General features: G+C 38.7%; 1 protein-coding gene across 1 annotated transcript in view; it reads right to left on the reverse strand.

Moving 5' to 3' along the window:
* The window catches only part of lrch1 (leucine-rich repeats and calponin homology (CH) domain containing 1), a gene marked incomplete in the record, with an annotated part of 222,442 nt that overhangs the window by 100,091 nt on the left and 120,241 nt on the right, over positions 1-2,110 (reverse strand). The window contains 1 exon segment of the mRNA XM_032512767.1: positions 522-527. Within this exon segment, the coding sequence (XP_032368658.1) occupies positions 522-527 (6 nt within the window).

Here is a 2,110-nt window from a genome sequence, read left to right on the forward strand (position 1 = left end):
TGTGTGTGTGTGTGTGTGTGTGTGCGCGTGTGTGTGTGTATGTGTATGTTTCTGTATGTGTGTCTATGTATGTATGTATGTATGTGTGTATGTGTGTGTGTATGTGTGTGTGTCTGTATTAGTTAGTATGTATGTATGTGTGTGTATGTGTGTCAGTGTATGCGTGTGTGTCTGTATTAGTTGGTGTGTACCGTATGTATGTGTGTGTGTGTGTGTGTGTGTGTGTGTAAGTGTATGTGTGTGTGTGTCTGTGTTAGTGTGTGTGTGTGTGTTAATGTGTGTGTGTATGTATGTATGTGTGTGTTTATGTGTGTCTGTGTGTGTATGTACGTGTGTGTTAGTGTGTGTGTTAACATTTGTCTGTGATTTATGTGTGTAATGTGTGCCATTCAACTGTAGCTAATCAGTTCAATTCAAAATCCATCTAGAACAGGCACCGTGTTTGGTTGCCTGGGATACGCCTGGCTGCATCATCACCTCAATCATCAGGTTTCAATCAGCTTCATTTAGACAGACACAACGTCACTCTTCAGGACAAGTCTTAAGTTCAAGAATGGGAACATTTCCTTTATATATATTTTCTGATATATCATATCAGAATATGATATATATGATATGATATATCATATCCTGATATGATATACAATATCAGGATATGATATATAATATGATATATCATATCAGGATATGATAGGATATATTATATCACCAGTGACATGCAGTCAGGGTAGGCAAGCTAGGAACTTCTTACACTGCCAAAATGCAAGCATAAAAATGTTTATTAAATAAATGTATTTAATAAACTTGTTTTTGTATTTTTACCGTTTATTATTGTGATTTATATCTGTGTTATTCCAATTATTTAGACGGTACGATGACAAATGTAGCAATTACGCTTAATCAAATAGAAAGAAATGGTAGAATAAGCTGTGCCTTTACTGTCCATTCAAGCGACAAACCAATGTTGCGCATGCACAAATGTGTTATGCCAGTAATCATCTCCGTTACAAATCAAACATGGACCAATTAAAATTGAGATATTACTGAACCTTTGCGTAACTAACGGCATAACACCAGCTACGTTGTAAGCGCAATCCCCGAAAACCGAGAAGTATTGAAGGATCTGATAAATGCGACCTTGCTTTTCTTGGCAATGATGAAAGTGCTGGCTCTAGCAATAGGGGCAATTACATCAAGTTGCTGGATGTGCTGGGTGAGAATGAATGAAATGAAATGAAAGTGTTGGATAGCAAGAGACAGGATTTTAGACCGTTTTTATGCACACTTTGAGGAAAAATGTGGTGAGATGGAACTCGTTCACCACGAGACACAAGATGGGTTGTCAAACAAAACAGAACGAGCTTGCATCTACTACTGCATTCTGGACAATGTCAATGTTCAAATGAAGACCCGGTTTGTGGATAACTTTTCCAATCTCGATTTCATTGGACTGGTAGATTGCAAAAGGTTTTAAAAGATGTTGCACCAGTTTGATGACAGCAAACTTGAGAAGCTGTCAAAGTATGCAAGGTACTTTGACTTTGTCAGGTTGAAAAGTGATCTTGTGGGGTTGTATGGCTCATAAGAACTGAGGGGCAAATCACTGACACAGCTTCTTGACTTTTTAAAAGAACATGACTTGGAAGAAACCGTTCCTGAAGCAACAAATTTGCTGCAACCGATCTTGACAATACCAGCAACTACAGCTTCGGTGGAGCGCACATTTTCCACCCTGAAACGGATCAAAACATACAGTTGGAACCGGACTGGGCAAGCATGTCTTTCAGCCCTTGCCATTCTGTCAATTGAGAGTCAGAGACTATGCAAAATGAAGGCCCTTAAAGACGAGTTTTACAACGCTGTGATCAACGTCTTCACAAGCAAAGAGCGTCAGATGGATTTCTTGTACAAATAATCTACCGATTGGTGAGTCAGAAACTATTTTGGACTTAGTGTGATTGAACTAATGCCGGCTGCAAGCCATTTTCCTTCATATTCAGTTGAACAGTGTGTTTTTTCATTGATGCTGGCTGTGACCAACAAACATAATTGGCCGCTGTTCAATAATTAAGACAAAGATGGTTTCATAACTTGCATTCTGATGCTGGAC

Source organism: Etheostoma spectabile, chromosome 4, assembly GCF_008692095.1.
Source record: "Etheostoma spectabile isolate EspeVRDwgs_2016 chromosome 4, UIUC_Espe_1.0, whole genome shotgun sequence".
Lineage (NCBI taxonomy): Eukaryota > Metazoa > Chordata > Actinopteri > Perciformes > Percidae > Etheostoma > Etheostoma spectabile.